The 18,458-nt window shown below is 35.7% G+C and overlaps 3 protein-coding genes across 3 annotated transcripts; 1 reads left to right on the top strand and 2 right to left on the bottom strand.

Annotated features, from left to right (window-relative positions):
* Nucleotides 1–369: 369 nt before the first annotated feature.
* LOC134656059 (uncharacterized) lies at nt 370–1,031 on the bottom strand. The gene has a single exon (XM_063511577.1). The coding sequence runs from the start codon at nt 1,004–1,006 to the stop codon at nt 374–376; it is 633 nt and encodes a 210-aa protein (XP_063367647.1). The 5' UTR covers nt 1,007–1,031; the 3' UTR covers nt 370–373.
* A 2,321-nt stretch (nt 1,032–3,352) lies between these two features.
* LOC134655865 (uncharacterized) lies at nt 3,353–4,104 on the bottom strand. The gene has a single exon (XM_063511355.1). It carries the CDS (start codon nt 4,049–4,051, stop codon nt 3,380–3,382), a length of 672 nt encoding a protein of 223 aa, XP_063367425.1. The 5' UTR covers nt 4,052–4,104; the 3' UTR covers nt 3,353–3,379.
* A 565-nt stretch (nt 4,105–4,669) lies between these two features.
* LOC134656042 (zinc finger protein OZF-like) lies at nt 4,670–12,904 on the top strand. Its single transcript, XM_063511558.1, has 11 exons — nt 4,670–4,770; nt 5,067–5,195; nt 5,543–5,665; nt 6,979–7,144; nt 7,531–7,655; nt 8,479–8,560; nt 10,080–10,266; nt 10,703–10,851; nt 11,407–11,478; nt 11,967–12,059; nt 12,753–12,904. The coding sequence occupies exons 2-11, from the start codon at nt 5,073–5,075 to the stop codon at nt 12,902–12,904; spliced, it is 1,272 nt and encodes a 423-aa protein (XP_063367628.1). The 5' UTR covers nt 4,670–4,770; nt 5,067–5,072.
* The last annotated feature ends 5,554 nt before the right edge of the window (nt 12,905–18,458 follow it).

Raw genomic sequence — 18,458 nt, 5'->3', positions numbered from 1 at the left:
GAGCTTAGGCCAAATCTTTCATGAAACCGATGCTGCCAAAAATACAGGGGTGCGGGGGGACGAGGTGAGCGAATCCCGTGCCGTGATTGGTCCGTTCAAAGACACGGACCAATCACGGCACGGGATTGACTCAAAGATGGAGTAAGGCTACCATATGTGTGGCAGAGGGGGTAGCGCGACTATGCTATGTCTAAAGTCTATTTTTTAATTCGGTAGACTGAAATGACAGTTAATAGTATGAAATGACATTTCATGTTCATACTATTAACTGTCATTTTAGTCTACCGAATAAAAAAATAGACTTTAGAGGTTGGATTGTCTGTGATAATAATAAAGATTACAGATAATAATAATTTAAATTTCTATTTGTAGTTTAAACATTCTTTCCTTGAGTGAACTTCTGTATATTTTCTTCAAGAAGTTCAATTCTCCTTTTCTTTGTATTCAATATCTGAACAAACTTTCCATACAACACAGACTCTAAAGAGGTTTTGATATCTACATATTTCTCCATTTCCTGTTTGCATTTGTCTAGTTCTCCAGTCAATATGTTGGTCTTCACATTAAAATCTGATATGGCTTGCTGTAAACATTTATTTTCATCCAATAAGAAATCTATCAAAACGTCTTTGGATTCAGGAGCCTCCAGTTTCAAGGACACCGATCCGTGGATTCTAGTTGCACTAGAACCTGTATATTTCTTCTTCCAAACGAACGTTGCCTCATCATCGCCAGTCTCACTAAAAGCGTAAGTAAAATCATCACTGTCACCTTTTAAACTCTGCTCAACATTTTTCAAGTATTCTGATTTAGTTTCGTCAAAACACTCCATGTATTTCTCGGCAAACTCGACAGAAAACCGCCCGGACCAAGTGCGTTCTCCTTCGTACAGTTTTAAGCGAAACACGTCGGTTTCGTTATCCTTCCAAGAGACTTTTATGTAAATACTTCGACCATTTATGTTGAATTTTGTTACGAATGTATTATTTTGTTCATTTATGTCCATTTTTATAACATTTTAGTGGTGCTATTGCTATTATTATGAAAAAAATTGCATGTGATGTGATTGACAGATTGACACTATTGAATTGACAGTAACGGTTTTTTTTTTCGGATTCGGTTGACGTAAAAACCATAACAGACTACCGCACCGCACCGAGATATTTCTTTCTCGCTTTCTCGCTCTCACTTATGGGTGCGGTGCACCAGCCCTCTCCGCACGCGCATAGTCTGGAGGGGGCTTAAGGTTGATATTCCACCTGTCCAATATCTAGGTCCAGTGTGCAGTGAGGTGCAGTGTGCATTGAATGATATTACATTTTTATCATTCTAATAGTTATTATTATCACTTTAAAATCCATCCTATCAGCTAAAATGATGAAACAACTCAAAATTTTCATGAAATTACTATGCCACTCTTGTGGCTAATATACAACATTCCTAGAATATCTGTTTTTGAAATACAGGGTGTCCCAAGAAGTAGTGATATACTGAAGCTGGGAGGTAGAGGACCTAGAGGGCTATCTGAATCACCCCCATGTATGTTCCGCGATTTTTCGTATTTTCGGAGTTATGATTTTTTTTAATTTTTCACCTATCGCCGAGTACGATGAGATTTTTATTTATGGTGACGTGAATTATTGCGGTAGATGCTTGATTTTTTTTGTGTGCTACGCTGATAGATAGGCCAATTCAGTATGGTAACATTTACTATCGTTAGATCTTTGAATGGAATTAAAAAAAATTAATGCCAAGAAAGATAAAATTACCCAGTATGTTCACTTCAGTAGTAAATGTTACCATACTGAATAGGCCTGTCTATCAGCTTAGCACACAAAAAAAATCAAGCATCTACCGCAATAATTCACGTCACCATAAATAAAAATCTCATCGTACTCGGCGATAGGTGAAAAATTAAAAAAAATCATAACTCCGAAAATACGAAAAATCGCGGAACATACATGGGGGTGATTCAGATAGCCCTCTAGGTCCTCTACCTCCCAGCTTCAGTATATCACTACTTCTTGGGACACCCTGTATAAAGAGAGCCTGTACCTGGAGTGGCCGACGATACAAGCGTAGGAAAGAAGCAGCATCTACGCTACGGTTCTACTTATACTACCTATGCTCCAATACCAGCCACGCAACACGTACTTATAACATTGATAAAACTAGTGGCTCTGTGAGCTGTAGACCTCGCGAGCATAGCTTATTGGGACCGTGCACGATGACAGCGCCACACTGCGGTTTGATCAATCATGAATACAAAGATTTTAATTTATTAAAAAAAAATACGAAGTTTAAGTGAAAAAAAAAAAATACAAAAAGTTATATCTTACTGGGGATCGAACCCAGACTTTCTGTGTGCAAACAAAAAAAGCGATTGTTTACAAAATCCACCATGATAGTTCTTAGCCAAGCTGACGAAATTCGGCTACTCATTCTCGAGTACAAACTAAATATCTAAATACCGCCTAAACCAGCAATACAATTTGTCTGCATTTTTTGCCATTTACTATGTAAATATGTCTCAAAAATAAAATACTCTTATGATATCGATACGACTATTTGTTTAAGCGCGAGGTATCACAACTCCTCCATTTTTGAAAATTTCCAAAAACGGGATCGACAAAAAAAAATTATTTACTCATAGAATCTGGTCACAAAATTTCACAAGAATCGGTTGAGAATTGTGACCTGTAGAAGAGAACATCCGGACATACAAAAGCAAAATGCCCGAGTCAAAACGTAGACCTTCGCTACGCTTCGGTCAATAAAATATTAAAAAAACATATTGTGTTAACAAAGAATTCTTTATTAGACATTAAAATAACTTTTAAAACAATACCCGTTACAAAATACAGCAAAAAGTTCTTGTTATAACAAACTACAGTTTTTATGCCCCGTTGATGAAATGGTACATTTTAAAGTCGTGTTGTTTGACTTTACCTATTTCGACTTTTCAGGTAAACTGTAGAAGTATACTTATATTTTTGCTCAAAAACTCCTATTAGTGTCAGTACCTACTGTAATTTCTTAGGCTGGGTTTATGTTAAAACTCTAGTGCGCCATTCGTGACCTTCTCGAGTTGAAGAATGACCCTGTGATGGCTGTGATAATGTATTACATGAACATTAAAGCAAGCTTTTGTGCAAAAACTAACGCTCTCCAATTGGAAACGAGGACTTTAACGATAAGAAGGTGTTACCATATTTTTTATCGCATTTTTAACAATCTCATTCCAAGTCCTATTATTATTCCTAAAAATTTCCTTTTTAGTAGTTCTTCTAGTGTGGACGTGGTTAGATTTTTGGATGCCGATTTAACAATATGCTTAATTTTTTTCATATGCTTAAATTACCTAATGCTTTTTTGAAAATCAATTCTTAATCTCGTCTGGATAAATCTTGCTCAAACGATTTATAAATAGTTTGGTGTCAGCGCACACTGCGTTCGAAGTCTTGAATGAGTCCACTTCAGATTTTTTAAAATGAATTATTGTGTTTAAAAATCTACTACAAAGTGCTTTCTCCATCTCAATTTTTAAATTGAAAAATTCTTGAGTGTCTTTTAAGCACGTTTCATAGTCTGATTTAATTGTTTCATACTCGGTTTTGAGTTTGTTTACTTTATATTTTAGTTGCTTATTTAAAGTCAAAAGAACTTCTATCAAATCTGGACGAATCTTGTTTGACGAGGTATCCAATTCAACTGGCATGAATCCTCGAATTATCATCATATCTCGTTTATATTGTTTTAATCCGTTTTGAATTTTTTGTTTCCAATAGAAAAACCCGTCCTTAAGTTCATATTGGTAATCTTTTCTCTTTTCAGATAAACAACGTTTTATGCTGGCATAATACTCCTTCTCGGTCATGTTAAAACTTTTACTAAAGGTCGCTAGTCTGTTGTAGGAAAATTTTCCTTTCCATACAACATCTGCATTATATAAATTTAGTCTGAATGCATTTTCCAGCCAACTGATCATCACATACCATGGTCTACCATCGATTTCTAATGGTGTAACAGTAATAGCATCATCTAAATCCATTGACTTGTAGTAGTAAATGTGGGTCCGGTTATGGTTTTCGATATTTTTGGAATTGGTACGGTTTATTTAATTCCCATGATTGTAAAACGGATGTCGCATTCTTATACTATTAATTAAAAACAACAAGAAAGTGTCAAGTGCCAGACTGTCATTCTTTGATAGTTGATAGCTTGCTATTTGGCTTCGATGCGAAAAACTTTTCATGTATTTTATCTTTGGTTTTTATACTTCATGGTTAACATTGGTTAAAGTTTATTACTGCTTATGACTTAAAGCTATACCAGACGGGCGGACCAAACTGCGATCTTAGTCTGGTCAAAATATCTCTTTTTCACTCTCACTTACACCTTCGTCCTTACGCTCCCTCCACACTCGTCTGGAGGGGACTTTAACGACGACCACCTTAAACGTACGGGCCAAGGCCGCGGTCCGGTACGTCCGTCTGTTATGGTTTACTAGACGATAATTACTTTGGTTCAAATGTTTCTGAACGCCAGAGGAGAGACGTACCATGTTGCAGTTTCTAAATGCAGCCATAAATGCAGCTGTCATATCACTGTCAATGTCAACCATATGTCAACTTTCAATGTCTATTGCATCGGAATCATCGGATTGCAATTCGTTTTGTTATTGTAATTGCAATTTAATAAAATCCAAGACTTTCTTAAAGCTAATGATCTATTGTAAGACGCCATTTAAATAAGACTAAATAATAATTGGTATGTAACTTAGTACAAAATTGTATGTATTTTCTGTAAGTTTGCCGGTCAAAACGTTTCAGTACCGATTTAAAAGTTTTAACGCAGATATCGCAGAGTAGACTCTTTATTTCAATATTTATTTATTAATATTAGATTTCAATAACTGAACATGTCCTATAGGTTTACTTACTGTCCTACACTTACTGTACTGTACTTTGTTTACTGTCCTATTCGTTTTAAGACATTATTTTATCTCTCACTGCCACATTTTTGGAATAGATTGTCTTAATAGTTTTTGATATTTAATATGACAGAAGGAGATGGAGGTCCGTTTGGAAGACTTCAACAGATGTTGTCGCTGCTGCCTTGCGATGGTGGATGCAATGAAACCTATATTTGGTGCTTGTCTCAATGATATGCTTACAAAATTAATGAGTTTTCAGGTACATACTTTAAAAAAAGTTGTATTTAATATTAAAATCTTGCATTAAGCATGTAAAATAAATTTAAAGGGATGCATTACGTATCTAAGTATATCAATTTAGTATTTTTGTGTAGGTATATGCATTTTTACCAACACATTGGATTTGTTTTTATAAAAAAAAAAAAAAAATTGCCATTACAATCTTCAAGATGACAAAATAAAGTTTTCTAGAGGTAGTTCTTAGATATATTATGTTTGATCAAAACCCATACATTGCATCAGGGGTTTTCAAAATTTTTAATTTAATAATCACAGATAAGATTAAATGAAAGCATTTATTATAATAATTAATTTCCAATCCCTCAGATAGCACAGAATGATGGGTTCCCGCAACAAATGTGTTCCCGATGTGTTCTCAAACTGAGCTCTTCATACACTTTCTACACAATGGTGATGAGAAACCACAAGACTTTAGAAGAAATATTAGAGGTATTAATATTAACAACCTAGCCTAGGCTGTAGCATAGAGAAATATAGGAAGACAAGAGTGCTCACTCCATACATCAGTTCAGACTATTAATTTCAGTGTCTACATCTAGCATTGAGTAGCGGAACTATCAGTACTGCTACTTAACAATAGATGTAGCACCGACCGGAAAGTCTTATCTCAACAGCATAAGACTTTCCGGTCAGTGCTACATCTATTGTCAAGTAGCAGTACTGATAGTTCCGTTACTCGATGCTAGATGCTAATAGTCTTTTTGGTACTAAAACTGATGTATGGAGTGAGCACTCTATGTATTTTTTTCTCTATGGCTGTAGTGACCCTGCCTATGGACAAAGAGAATAAATTTTATAGAGAGTTACTGTCATGGTAAATTACGTAGCCACATTAGATTTACTGCCATCTTTTGACAGAAGATTAAAACTGTTAGAACACCATTCGACTTTGATCCTTATTCTTTCACTGACATGTGTTATAGTTTGTTTTTATTAGCATTAGAAAGAACTTGAAAGAAGGTAAGCGATTTTGACATGACTTTTAATTGAAAAACACTTATTAAAAATCAATAACTATTACTTATGAAAAGCAGAAGACTATAAAAGATCGTATTAGATTCATAATTATTACATATTTACCGTAACTTATTTTTAAAATGTTTTTTTCAATTAAAAGAAATCAAGATTGTTTACCTTATTTCTAATGCTAAAAAAAACGAACTATAATTTGTAGATATTGAAATCAACGCCATCTAGTCGAGCATAGGCCAAAGGTTATGGTGCCATCGTTCGAAAAGAATGCACCATACCTTTGGCCTATGCTTGGCTACATACATAATTTACCATGACAGTAAGTCTCTATAAAATCTAATCTCTTTGCTATGGAGAAATAGGTTTTGGGCCCCAATCTAGGGCATTTATTTGTGTGTTTATCACAAATATTTATTCCTGAGTTATGTTATCTATGTATTTAAGTATTTATCTTATATCATCATCATCATCATCATTGTATATACCCATAACACAAGTCTTATTGAGCTAACTTTGGGACTAGGATGAGTTGTGTAACATTGTATCATAATATTTATTTATTTATTCAATTCTATGCTAACTCTACTGTGATATTTGGAGTTAATAAAGAAAATATTAATATACAAAAGGCGGAATTAATGCCATAAGGCATTCTCTACCAGTCAACCTTAAGGCAAAGCAGACAAATTATGGGTGGTGTACCAAAACGAAAATACAAAGGCAAAAAATGTAGGTTAACATATGAATTAGAAATTGTTATGAATTTTCAGACTGCTGAAAAAAATGGAGAACTATCTGCCTCAGCAGACAACAAGGAACAAGGGAAAGAGAAAGTATACACCGAAATAGAAAAGACAGAAGAAACTACATCAGAGAAATGTCAAATCGCATCAAATATTCAGAGGAAAGTGCCTTGTGATCAAAATTTCAATCCAAGTGAGTATGGGTCGAAATTTTAAACTATCTTTCACTATATCATTTCATATTCACAATTAGGAGAGCCAACCCCAATTAGAAATGGGACAAGGCCTGAGGAAGAGATCATTTGATGTTCATAAGTCTCTTTTCGGTGAAGAAATACATCGCTAGGCAACCAAACTAATCCTAATTCCCAATAAGGCCTAGTTTCCCCTCTGGGTTGGAAGGCCATGGCAGCCGCTTGCGTAAAAACTAGTGTGTACGCCAATTCTTGGGATTTATTGCCAAGCGGACCCCAGGCAGATGATACTTACTTGGCTGGCGCGATGAGTCTTGGCTTTCAACACAAGAGCACGCCACTTTGCTCGGCAGGCAGATGATGATTGAGTCTAATTATATTACAGAAATAATTACAGCAAAGAACACACCTATAGTATCGGAATCGGAGCATAGTGAGGATTCTGATAAAGAAGACGATTATCACTGTTCACAGTGTGAATATACTTCAAAGAACCAGGGAACTTTTGAGGTAAGTGGCGAAGAATAATAATAATAACTTCGTGCCGCCGACTAATTTGTTATGTTTATAACTTATATGTTTGGTATAGCTGACATTAATGTAAGTTAGTCAATAATAAAAAAAAGTTTACAAGTAGAAAAAAAAGACCATACAAAATTTATGCTTTGAATCTAGTTGTACTTTTGACCCCATAAGGCCCAATGTACATTACAATGTACATATTTCACATATTTGTTCCTATCTAATTAGAACCCTTTCGTGAACCAAATAAAGTAGTATTTCCTTTGAATCCTTTGTTTAATTGCTTTCTCAAATAAACAAAACTCATCCCAATTTACTATCAAAATTTACAAGTCAGTTATCTCTGCAACTTACTGTACAGTCGCCATCACATATATCGGAGCGGCCAAGGTGCTCAAAAATATCTGAACCCGCACTCTAAAACCTTGACAATAGAGGCGTGTTCAGATATCTGTGAGCACCTTGGCCGCTCCGATATATCTGATGGCGACTGTACATTGGGTGGCACGATTTTGCTTATGTTCTAGCTCAGGCGATTCTAAGAATATTTTTAGCCGTCATGACCATGCATCTGCTTCCTTTTCAATAGGCCAGATGGTATCAAATCTGGTTCCTTTCACAGGCCAGACTCGGCCCGCAGGCCGTAGTTTGCAGTCCCCTCTTCTGGCTAGGTACAACGTAACAACATGCTTTCTTAACACTAAATAGAGTTAGAATTATTTACTACACGACACTTTAAATTCGAATATTTTATACACTAATTCGAATACACTAACGACAGTTTAAATTCGAATATTTTTACTATTAACAGGTTCATTTACAAACACACCTTGTTGGACCTAAAAATATATCGAAAGACCTAGACGCCTGCGCGCAACTATGTAATATCTGTGGTATGTAAACTATCTATATTCAATATTTTATTTAAATAATAAACTGGAACTAATGTCATATATGACAGAAAAAGTGACCAAACCTTCCAGTGCCTAGGGCAGGAATCGAACCAGCGTTATCTGCAATCGCGGCAGATGGCTATAATCGCTCGGCCACCCGGATCACGGCAGCATGGGCACAGAATATATAATAGTTCTAGGTACAGAAGATTCACTCTAACAAAACGATATGACCGCTAGGTGGCGCAAGCGCGAGCAGGCGTTCGTTCCTTAGCGGTGCGCGGCAACTACTATGGCTAGACACCAAAATTGGTGTCGGCCGCATGTACTTGAAGGTACTTGTAGCGATGCGACGAAATCGCAGAGTGAGCCACGCCTGGGATGGGTCGAATTTTCTCAAGCATATGAATAACTGTTCCTTTAGCCCTTAAATGCATAGTGATGCATTTATACACACAACATAAACATCAAATGTTATGCATTATTAAACAAATTCTATTTGTTCTTGTATATTATTTCAATAGTAAAACTAATAAATTTTCCGAATTATTACATAAATTTACGCAGTATTTTAATTTATAAAAGTTACATTTGTTTATAGACGAAATGTCGGAAAACTTGGAAAAACCTGGAAGTTGATGATTTTTAGTATGTGATTTTGGGCAGATTTTTCGGGGTTTGTAATTATTTTATATTTACAAATTTTATCATAGGAACATCACAAATAGTGTACCTTTCTGTTGGCAGTTAAGATTTTTCCTATACCCCTTACTAATAGCTATATATTTCCAAAAATATGATTTAGACTATGCAACTTTTAACACTGATTTCCCAGTGAAAATCGATGATATATTTTTTTTTACTATTTTTCCTAGAAACGGCAAACAATTATGTGATATATATATTAATTTCGGGCAAAACGAAAAAATCATGTATTTAAGGGTTAGGGTTCCGTACCTCAAAAGGAAAAAAACGGAACGTATTTTCTCCGAAACTACTGGACCAATTAAGTTGAAATTTGGCACACATATGTAAGTTTGTGACCCAAAGGTATAACGTAAATAAATGAATTTTAAATATGGAGGCCATTTTTGGGGGGTAATGAGAAAATTAAAAAATAAAGTTTTTCAAACTATATCGTGTTACATATCAAATGAAAGAGCTCATTGTAAGAATCTCAAATATTTTTTTTAATAATTTTAGGATAAATAGTTTAGCAGTTATTCAAGAAAATAGGCAAAAAATGACCATCCCCCTTATCTCCGAAACTACTCTAAAATAAAATTTTGAAAAAAAATAATACGCAAAATAGTTCTTTACCTATAGTCTTCGCTTGACTACAGGAAAACCTATTAGAAATGTGCAGTTAAGCGTGAGTCGGACTTAATGTACGGAGCCCTTGGAACGCGAGTCCGACTCGCACTTGGCCGGTTTTTTTGTTAACCCGCCCACCTGCTACGTCCCGCTACGTGCGCGTGCGACGTTGCAGATGCCCTAAGGTATGAGTATGTTTTTGCAGGAGCCAGGTTCCGTTGGCGAACGTCGTTGCTCAAGCATTTGAGGCGGCATAGCGGCGGCCGACACCGGTGCGAGGTCTGTCAAAAAGTGTTCGCCGAGGCGGAAGCGAGTGGAAACTCTAAATGCGCATATGGTGTAAGTATATTATATGTAGTTAAATATTTAAAATTAGCAGCGATTTCTTCCGCGTAGAAGGGCCTAGAAGGGATTCTAAAAAAATACACGGACATATTCTCAAAGAATGACCCATAAATGTTTTGTCCGTCCTCTTTCGGGTTGAATTTACAAAAATCCTTGGTCTTACTAACAGTTTGAAATATATTCTCAAAAGAAAATATACTGGGTCTCTATTGTTTCCCAAATAGTTTTAAGCCATAATGTATTGTTTGCCCGCATTTTCGTTATTCATAATTCAATTGGTTTAGAAACGCGTCACTTTTCAGGATTTCCATAAAACAAACCTAACCTAACCTATATATAGGATAACCTAACGAAAATCCTGAAATGTTAACGGTTTCAGTTTTATGATTAATGATAATATGACAAACAATACATTATGACTTAAAACTTTATAAGAAACAACGGGACCCCGAATATTACTTTATATGTAATATAACTTTACAGAAGCCACAGCTTAAACCAAAAACCCCACGAATGCAATACGTGCGGCCGCTCGTTCACCCAACAATCCAGCCTCAGGAAACACGCGCAGGCGCACGATGCCCGCTCCCAACATAAGTGCATCGACTGCGACAAGAGCTTTCTGCATAAATGTAAGCTGTCAACTTCATATATTCACATTCACCTACCTTCAAGAAAAGATCGTCATCATCATCATCTGAGGCATTACAGCCGCGGGTAGGCCTTAGCCTGGTCAAGCAAGTCTCTCCAGTCCGATCTGTTTGTGGCCTTCCTTCTCCAACTTTTCACTCCTGAAGTCCTGATGTCCTGGTATGCGCCGTCCAACCTTCTAAGCTTGGGTTTGCCTTTACTACTCTACGAAAAGAGCGTACTCCCATCTTATAGGCTGGCAACGCACTTACAACCTCTCTGGTGTTGCGCGTGTCCATGGGCGACGGTAATCGCTTACAATCAGGCGATTAGTCTGCGCGTTTGTCTCCTATATCATTTAAAAAATCCTATTTTTATCTAAACTCCTCGTCACGCCCATTATACAAAATTCTAGCGAAGGAAGTTTGAATCTAGTTGTGTTTTGTTTTGAATTAAATTTGTTCAATAATTGTGTACATCCTATTGTACATTGGGCGGCACGAGGTTGTATAAGCTTGTAAATTGACGGCACTAATAAGTAACGTAATTGTTTGTAGATTCATTGCTGAGACATCGAGAAAACGCACACTCGGCTAACGAGTGTCCACTCTGCAGAGAGATATTTAGAGGTTGTTACTTATGTATTTAATTTCGTTAATCTGTTTAGATGACAACGGTTCCACTCACTTGAATTTTTAGTCGCTATTGGCGACATGTTTCGGGCCCGTCGGGGGTCCTTCCTCAGGCTCGAGTGCTTCGTGCACTGAGCGCGCCGCCTGCCTCTACGCTCGTTGCGCGCGCGCTGACAGGGCCGCAGTCAGTTTAACCTTTTCGACGCCGTGTCAAACACAAAAGCTGTCACACAGACGCCACGTCATTGAAGTGTCAAAACTGAAATTGAACTTTGTGTATATGCACGTAGGTCGATATTGCTCTGTGGTCTGTGACCGATACATCGGTCATTGGCGTCCAAAAGGTTAAAATATGTCTCACGAAAGTTTAATTTCGAATTTCGTTGCCTCGTTTTTGCTAGAAAAAGTGATTAGTTAATTCGTGAGACGTAATTTAAAAAATATATAAATGCGAAATTAGTTACTAATAAGTGCCTTGTTTTTAGGTAAAAAGCTTATTGATGCCCACATGAGGCTTCATAAAAAGGAGACGGACAGCCCAAACGCAGAAATGTTGACGGACAATGAAATGGTGACTGGTAAGTATGGTTAGGTCCTTAATTTTTTTAAGGTTTCGTACCAATCGTACCCACAGTGCCCACGGGACCATTTAGGGAGGGCCTACATTAATAGGCTATTTGACTACTATAGTTCGTTTTTTTTAGCATTAGAAAGAACTTGAAAACTCTTTTAATTGAAAAAACACTTTTTAAAAATCAATAACTATTACTTATGAAAGCAGAAGACTATAAAAGATTCATAATTGTTACATATTTACCGTAACTTATTTTTAAAATGTGTTTTTCAATTAAAAGACACATCAAGATTGTTTACCTTATTTCTAATGCTAAAAAAAACGAACTATAGTCAAATCAGTTTCTTTTTTCGAACTGTCAAAACGATTTGGCTACTGTGGAATTTATATGAAACACTAGCATGTGACGTCACAACTAAATTACCTACTCTTTATAGTTTTAAATATACGGGTTTTAAAATAAATATTGTGTCTAAAAATAACTGCTGTCTACGTTTCTACATTAATCTTTTGGTGCTTTATTTCATGCATGGTGTAAAATAATTTATTTGAAATACAGTCAAATACAATATTATACCCCTCGTCTTAAATATTTACTAGTCTCTGATTGCCACTATAAAAACAGATTTTTAATATAAAACAATAGTTCAAATGTTTCCTTTTTCTGAATAATTTGACGGTATTTTTCGTTTTTCAGAATCAATAAATATTCAGACAGTTACGGTGGAATTCCTCTGTCTAATATGCACTCAAAAGTTCCAAAGCAGAGAGAGTCTAGAGGTATGTGTTGATAATTACAACAACGACATACTAATTCGTAGTATGTGTCAGATAAGTGTGAACATATGAACCGTAAATGTATATAACGGGTTGGCTTAAAGTAATGAGAATTTTTATTTTCAAAAACATCAATAAAAACTCAGGTTTAAGGATTTTAATATGATAAACTCAATCGTGTTTTATGTTTTAATTTAATATTATAATATTGCAAAAGGTCCCGCATCTTCGATTTTTCTTAGCTTACTTTTCACCTTTAGCATGATACTTTGGACGACATTCAAGTCAATTTGTTTAAATTGACTTTGTATCCTTCGTTTCAATTGTTGCGATGATTTTGCTTCCCAGCCATCACTATACACGTGTGTCACGTGTCTACTCAAGATTGCCCAGAAATCTTCGATCGGTCTAGCTTTAGGGACGTTCGGAGGGTTGGCGTCATTTGGTACGAAATGTATGCCATGGCCTTTCAACCAGTTTTGTGTGCTCGTGGCGTAGTGAGAGCTAGCTAAATCAGGCCAAAATATATATTTACCATCAGAATGATACTTAGTAATGAACTGGCGAACTACAGGTAAGCAGTCACGTTGATACACGTCGGCATTTATTGCTGGACCCGACGAGTCTCTGACCACTGCCCTCGAAATCCCTTTTTCCCTTTTTGAATGTCGTCCAAAGTATGATGCTAACGGTGAAAAGTAAGCTAAGAAAAATCGGAGATGCGGGACCTTTTGCAATATTATAATATTAAATTAAAACATAAAACACGATTGAGTTTACCATATTAAAATCCTTAAACCTATAGCAATTGAGTTTTTATTGATGTTTTTGAAAATAAAATTCTCATTACTTTAAGCCAACCCGTTAGTTCTTTTTTTTTAGCTTTAGAAAAAGAACAATCTTGACGTGCCTTTTTTTTTAAATAAGTCGCGGCAAATATGTAACAATGATGAATCATATACGATTATTTACATTCTTTTGCTTTCATAAGTAATAGTTACTGAATTTTTTTAAAAGCGTTTTTCAACTTAAAGACACGTCAAGATAGCGTAGTCTTTTACTAATGCTAAAAAAACGAACTTTAGAGATATTCGTCTTTATTTATTCCGTCCCTGCAATATTCTTTATTGTTATTAACTTCTTTGCAGGTACACATTTGTGCCAGGGATAAAATGACCTGAAGACTTTAACTAGAAACCAACTTCTTGGTTATTTAAGTATGGTTTGTATTGTGAATAAAAATAAAAAGATTTGTTATCATTTGTCTTTCAATTATATTAAACCAGTCAGATTTATATAAAAGGCCTGTCTGTGGGCTGTACCGAGGTTATTGTCTTGTCATTATTTTTGTTATAATTTGTGTTTATTTCCTCAAACATTACCTATCACTTCTATGTATAATAATAATAAAGAAGAGAAAGTATTTTAATTTTACACGTGTACCTAAGTTACCTAAGTGTCTCATTTCCTGTATTTATTCTTTAGCAATATAACATCAACGAACAAAATTGATAAATTCATCGACAAAGCAGCGATTGCTTTTAGTTTCAGCAATCGAAAGCAAATGTTTTTTTTCCCTACGATTGAAAATCAAAGAAATATACGCTCGTGGAATATGACGTGAAATAGTCCCTATGACGGAATTAGTCACATTGACCTTATAACAAAGAAGAGAAGGTACCTATTTAAATTTTTACACGTGTACGCTTAATCCCGGGTTAGTGGGATGGTACAAGTGGGCCTAAGTGACTCATTTCCGGTATTTATTATTTAACGGCCTTATTCATAAATGTCTGCTACGAGTAAGTTAATCAGCTGATGATCGTCGTTTGTCCCTCTCTATGGCATAACGACAGATAGGGACAAACGACGATCATCAACTGATTAAGTTAGCAGCCGTTTATGAATAACGCCATACCAGTATAACATCTATTACTTATACCACAGAATAAAATAAATAATAGTACTAAGTACAGAAGACTCACTCTCTAACAACACGCGTCTGTTACGATCAGCACAGATATGGCCGCTAGGTGGCGACAGCGCCACGCGCGGCTTATGGCTTTCCTCAAAATTGGGGTCGAACGGATGTACTTTTAGTTACTTGTACCAAAGCGACGAAATCGCGGAGTGAGACACGTCTGCTTATACTTAGGGCATACTGAAAATTCCTGGACTAGCCACTTAGAAAAAATAAGTCGTCTCATATATCAGAATCCAGAAACTTTCAGTATGGCCCCTGGGATTGAATCGGAGTATCAGAAATCATCTATTAACGCGGGTTCCATGTTCTTTCCTGACACGTACTTAACCCACATCGAAGACGAATTCGTGTCGATTGATATCACAATAGATAGGGCGGGGGCGCAATCAAACAATGTCATACACATTTGTTCTCAATATGGCTATTATTAATAGTAATAGCGGAACCGGAGACTGATTCTGTATTCACGTTTTGATGTGGGGTTCAATTGTGACGATTCAACCAAAAGGTATCACATTGTCGCTTGTCCATAAGATTGATTTCAAATTGAAGCTATATGGAAATAGCGCCTTATTGACAACTGACAACTTTTGGTTGAAAATGGCACAATAGGCTACACGACTAATTTTTTTTTATGGTATCAATCGATCGGGATTGTTTTTTAGGATCAAATGTCTATATGGGACCCATTGCATTAAAGTAACACAAAAGTCAGAAATTGTAGTCAAAGGCCGACAGTCGCACTTCACTCGCGAAACGCCCTATACAAAACGGCCAGAGGCCGTGACGTCATCGCCCATCTTGTAGTATGGACAAAACAAGAAAAATGCGTTTTTGTCGGTGAAATATTGCGTTTAAAATGTCATTCAATAGAACTTGCTAACTATGTAAACAAACCGCCATACTAAAATTGACACTGGATGTCAATTTACTAGTAACTTTTGTTTACATTGTTAGCAAGTTCTATTGAATGACACTTTATGTATATAGTTGCTATACAATATTTTTTTGGATGAAATGTAAGGAATCGAATGGTACCCTTACTTTTATCTTTTTTGGAAGTTAAAAAAAACTTAAAATTTGAAACTTTCAGGTCCTGTATTTTTGTAATTTTTTAATATTTTATTTTAATATCCACATTATTGTGATAAATTGCTCGTTTGCTATCTATTTTACTAGATTTTGTTATAAAATTCAACATGTGTCATCATCCCTATTGTTCATCTCATTTTGATAACACCTTGAGCCGTGTTATCAAGCATTTCACACACACCGATAAGTGGGTAAAGTGCGAGCGAAATCGCGACCGCCAAAAAGCCGCTCTCATACAATCGAAGTTAGACTCACTGCATTTCGTCAGCACCAATCAGCGAGAGCCGCTAATGCGATTGGTGCTCACGGTCAAATGTGGCTATCACGAGTTTGGCACTGACATAAACGCTATCGAGAACGTAGGTAGGTAAGTTACTTTCTAGGTATGCATCTTGCTCGTACTCGCATATTAGTGCGAGCGAGATGTATAGAAAGTAAATTTTGTTTTGACACTGTCAGACTCATGGTACGGATAAGAGTCGTATCAAAACAGAATGAAAACCACATCCATTTGGTAAAACAAAATCGGCTTCCCGTGAAGTTACAAATTTTACATGAAATTTAGGAAATATACAGTTTGGCCTGAAATCACGATTGACATAAATAAATTAACACAGAAATTGTACCTATTTCTATTATAATAAAGAAAAATACGTAGTAGTAGTAAATCACTTTATTGTACAAAAACAGGTTCACATGAAATTCACATAAATTTACAATACAAAGGCGAACTTATTCGTATAAGGGATCACTTCCAGCTAACCTTAGAGTTCATTAGTGGATAAATCGAATTAGATAGACAAACTTATTAACGGACAATAATATTTGAAAAGGAAAACTATATGTATTTATACTATTTATACGTAAGTATTTAAATACATATATTGGTTTATAATAGGCTACCTTATGGTAGTGTGTGCATATTTTTGGTATGGTATGTCCGTGTCGATATTTAATACCTTGACTGCATCTTCTCTTTACAAAACCACATCTTTCAGTTAATTTCTTATATGACGTGAAATTCTTGGCAACATTCGAAAATAAAAACAATTTTACTTACAAATCGGAAAACCGTGCTTTAATAACATTACAATCAATTAAAACATTATTCGCTGGCCAAGTGCAAAACGAAAGGAAAGAAAACGGTTCGTTGTTGACGCAAGAATGGCGAGAAAATTGTAATTGGATATGAACTGGATTCACAATTTGGCTCAATGGGATTGAAGAGCGAAAAACTAAACTTTTTTCGTACCTAGCCAAAACCTAAACGCATTTTATTTTTGTGATATTAAAAGTAAACGGTTTCTTATCGTGTATGTAGTTGCCATAAATAATCTGATTTTTATATTGTGGTTGACTTTCTTTTCATCAGACATCGATAAAAAATGGTAGATAGAGTTATGTGTCCTATTCTATACCTACAATATAATCGCAATTTAACCGTATGTCCTAAAAACTTTCTCCGAGTTACGAAAACGTATTTACGTAAGGTAACTCAACGGAAAATTACATACATTTATTTACGGGATTAGTTCTATCGTCTTAACTACTTACGATTATGATTGATTAGTTTTTCTGGCAAATTTATAACCCAGTGCCTTCATTAGGTTCGGTTTACTAATCGCCATAAAATACGTTAATAATAGATTATTAGTGAGAAATATTTAATGCCTCCATTCGCAACCAATAACATCAATTACGTAACGTGCCAACGGTGTTAACCAAATTTCTGTTACTACCTATGATTTCTGGGGTTACGTAAATTTTATTAATCACTTACCCTACGCCGTTGCTTATTTAATAGCATACGTAATAATTAGTATCATTTTGGATGTATAACTATAAAAAAAATATTTTTTACAAAGTAAACTTACAAAATCTAAGATGTAACAATTGAAGGCGGATTACAACCTTTGAACACAGTTCTTTATACGAATATATTTTAACTAAAACATTATATTTGTTATGGAACTCTTGGCGCGCGAGTTCAAGCACCTGGCTACTAGTTCATTAGCGTTGTATTCACAACTTCATTTCAATGAAGTACTAATAAACGTACTCATATACCTTTAAAAACCTAATCACAATTCTAGCGAATTTGCAAAAACGAAGCGCGCAGGCTAGAATCTCATTACCCGAGCGTCCCAAATTAGCTGGTGACATAATTTGTTTTGAATTCATATTAAACTCGCCTGGACAAAGGGATGGATGCGTGTCACGTGCGCAACGATACGACACAGTGTAGCAAAACTGCCTTTGTAACCGTGCCAAGGGAAATTCGAGTTTCGTGCACGCCATTTGGACTACCGACTGCGCCAGCTAACGTGGTTTTCATTGCGGTGCTTTTAGGATTTTGGATCTTTTTCACCATTACGGATGTATTTCGAAGTTGATTTGGACCTGAGTTTTTTAGGCCATTAAGGCAAGGTATAAGAGTAGGGGGTAGGATTAACGTGTCGAGCGCGAACTAAGATTGAAATGATAAAGAAATTCGACTATAGGATTACCATTTAACTGAGGCGGTTACTGAGAAGTTATATATTATAGTCA

Source organism: Cydia amplana, chromosome 17 (assembly GCF_948474715.1).
Source record: "Cydia amplana chromosome 17, ilCydAmpl1.1, whole genome shotgun sequence".
Classification (NCBI taxonomy): domain Eukaryota; kingdom Metazoa; phylum Arthropoda; class Insecta; order Lepidoptera; family Tortricidae; genus Cydia; species Cydia amplana.
The sequence above is the reverse complement of the archived record's forward strand: the minus strand, read 5'-3'. Positions and strand labels throughout refer to the sequence as shown.